The sequence below is a fragment of the Corvus brachyrhynchos genome, unplaced genomic scaffold, assembly GCF_000691975.1.
Source record: "Corvus brachyrhynchos isolate BGI_N302 unplaced genomic scaffold, ASM69197v1 scaffold365, whole genome shotgun sequence".
Lineage (NCBI taxonomy): Eukaryota > Metazoa > Chordata > Aves > Passeriformes > Corvidae > Corvus > Corvus brachyrhynchos.
Genome location: NW_008239544.1, coordinates 1,239,715 through 1,241,928, shown reverse-complemented (window position 1 = coordinate 1,241,928; position 2,214 = coordinate 1,239,715). Strand labels below are relative to the sequence as shown.

Here is a 2,214-nt window from a genome sequence, read left to right as displayed (position 1 = left end):
GCCACAGGTCCCTGGCCGAGCGGGACAAAGGCCAGCCAGGGAAGCTCACCAGGGTGCCTCTGCGGCACCCCCGTGTCAGCCAGTGCGGGTGTCAGGCTGGCAGTGGGAGCTGCTCCTGCTCCAGGGAGGCTGCCTGGTCCTGCTGGCTGCTGGGACGCAGTCCCAAGTCATGCTCCCACCCCAGCGTGGGAGCTCCAGGAGAAAAAGGGGCCTGGCTGCCCCCAGCAGTGCTGACCTTGACACCTGACATCTCTGGAGAGCTGGGCAGGGTCAATGTCCGCCTGCACGTGACACCGTGGGCAGGCATGGGGCTGCTGGGATGGGGCTGCTCCCTCATCGGGTCCAGGCTGGCTGCTGCCACCGTGCTGAGGCCCACCAGGACAGGCAGGCGAGCAGGGAGCGCGGTGCTGCGGTAAGCACAGAGCCCTGCATCCTGGTGGGAACCAGCTGGCACCCACGCACGGTGGCTGTGGTGCCTGGGGCTGAGCACCGTAGCACGGGAACGACGTGGGTTCCCACATCCCAGCTCTGGGAGAGAGCGAGGTGCGGGGGCTTGGCTGCAGCACAGTCAAGGTGGAGGCAGATGGTGCTGCTAGGACAGGTCCCAGCCCTGCTTCCCTCTCTGCCACAGGCTGACGGCATGTCTGAGGTGGGAAACGGCACCCTGACCACCCATGTGCTGAACACGGCCACGGGGCTGCCAGCAGCCGGCCTTGTCATCCGCCTGGCCCAGCTGCAGGAGCCAGGGCCTCAGTGGATGGAGCTGGCACAGAGGTAGGACAGCTGGTGGCACTGGAATGGGGCAGGGACGCTGCTGCCAGCACTCTGTGAGCTTGGCAAAAGGCTCCTGGCACAACTGGCTGCCCCGCCTGGGGTTTGCTGGTGGCAGGGCTGTTGCTTGGGGGTATGGCCAGGGCAGGTTCTGGGGGTAGGGCAGGGCTGGCTTGGTCTGGTTTCAGGCACACGGACGCGGACGGGCGCTGCCAGCCCCTCCTGGCACCAGGACAGGCCAAGGCCGGCACCTACAAGCTGCACTTTGAGACAGCTGAGTACTGGCAGGGGCTGGGGCACACCAGCTTCTACCCCTTCGTGGAGGTATGTGTTGGGGAGATGGGGACAACTGACACAGCAAGTCTGGGGGCTGGGGCCAGGCTCAAGGGGCTGCACTCCCCAGGGCCCCACTATGGGAAGGGGATTCCCATCGCTGTCTCCTCGCTCTCCCTCAGGTCGTCTTCATCATCACTGACCCAGCACAGAAGCTCCATGTCCCACTGCTGATCAGCCCCTACTCCTACACAACTTACAGGGGCAGTTAGAGGGGCACAGCCTTCCCCTGGGGACACAGGAATGATGCCACCGACACTATTAAAAGCTCCAAACAGCAACGCTTGTCTTAAAAAATTGCCTTCCGCTTGTGCGAGGACAGAGGGAGCCCCAGGGGCGGCCTGGTGGGGTGGGTGGGATGCCTGGAGCCCTCCAGCTGTGCTATGGTCCCCCTTGGGAGGAGAGGTTCCTAAAGATGCTCACTGGGGCCTGTGTAATGGCATGGAGCAGGAACAGGGCACAGCCCCACTTCCAGTGTGCCAGTGGGACCCTCAGTGCTGCCGGCATCAGGTGGGCACTGCAACGAGTCCAGCAGGGCCCTGCCCCAGCTCCTGCCCTGGGACGGGGAAGGACAGTGGCTGGAAACCCAGGTTGTCCAAGGGGATACCAAGGGCTGTCAGCTTTGCCTCGAAGGTCTGCAGCATGTCGTTGTGTGCCTGTGAGGGAAGGATCCCTGTCAGCCCCTCTGTCAGCAGAGGAGGGCTCCCTGCACCCCGAGTCCCATTTCCAACCCCCAAGCCACGGCCATGGAATCACAGAATCATTTGGGTTGGAAATGCCTCTAAGATCATCGAGTCCAACTGTTCCCCCAGCAGTGCCAAGGCCAGCATTAACCCACATCCCCAAGTGCCACATCCACACAGCTCTTAAACCCCTCCGGGATTTCTCCCCGCCCTTACCTTGCAGACTCGGGCCAGCTGGAGCTGCAGGTCCTGGATGGTGGCATTCTTGGAATTGAGCACATCCTGCAAGGGGAGATTGGGATGAGGCCGCGCTGCCCAGCCCTGGGGACATGATGGCCTGCCGCGGGCGGGTGTGGCGTGGCAGAGCACACGGAGGAGCTGCAGCGCGAGCAGAGCGGCCGGCAGCACGGCCTGGCAGGTGGCCACC

At 64.0% G+C, this 2,214-nt stretch overlaps 2 protein-coding genes across 2 annotated transcripts in view; one reads left to right on the top strand and one right to left on the bottom strand.

Annotated features, from left to right (window-relative positions):
- LOC103620584 (cadherin-1) overlaps nt 1–1,385 on the top strand; it is a 2,960-nt gene extending 1,575 nt beyond the window's left edge. The window contains exons 7-9 of the mRNA XM_008639207.2: nt 632–774; nt 960–1,095; nt 1,227–1,385. Coding sequence (XP_008637429.2) covers nt 632–774; nt 960–1,095; nt 1,227–1,316 — 369 coding nt within the window. The 3' untranslated portion in view covers nt 1,317–1,385. The remainder of the gene's footprint in view (nt 1–631; nt 775–959; nt 1,096–1,226) is intronic.
- The window catches only part of GAS8 (growth arrest specific 8), a 6,311-nt gene continuing 5,462 nt past the window's right edge, over nt 1,366–2,214 (bottom strand). Inside the window, exons 9-10 of the mRNA XM_008639156.2 lie at nt 2,004–2,069; nt 1,366–1,760 (exon numbers count right to left, since the gene is read on the bottom strand). Coding sequence (XP_008637378.1) covers nt 1,611–1,760; nt 2,004–2,069 — 216 coding nt within the window. The 3' untranslated portion in view covers nt 1,366–1,610. The remainder of the gene's footprint in view (nt 1,761–2,003; nt 2,070–2,214) is intronic.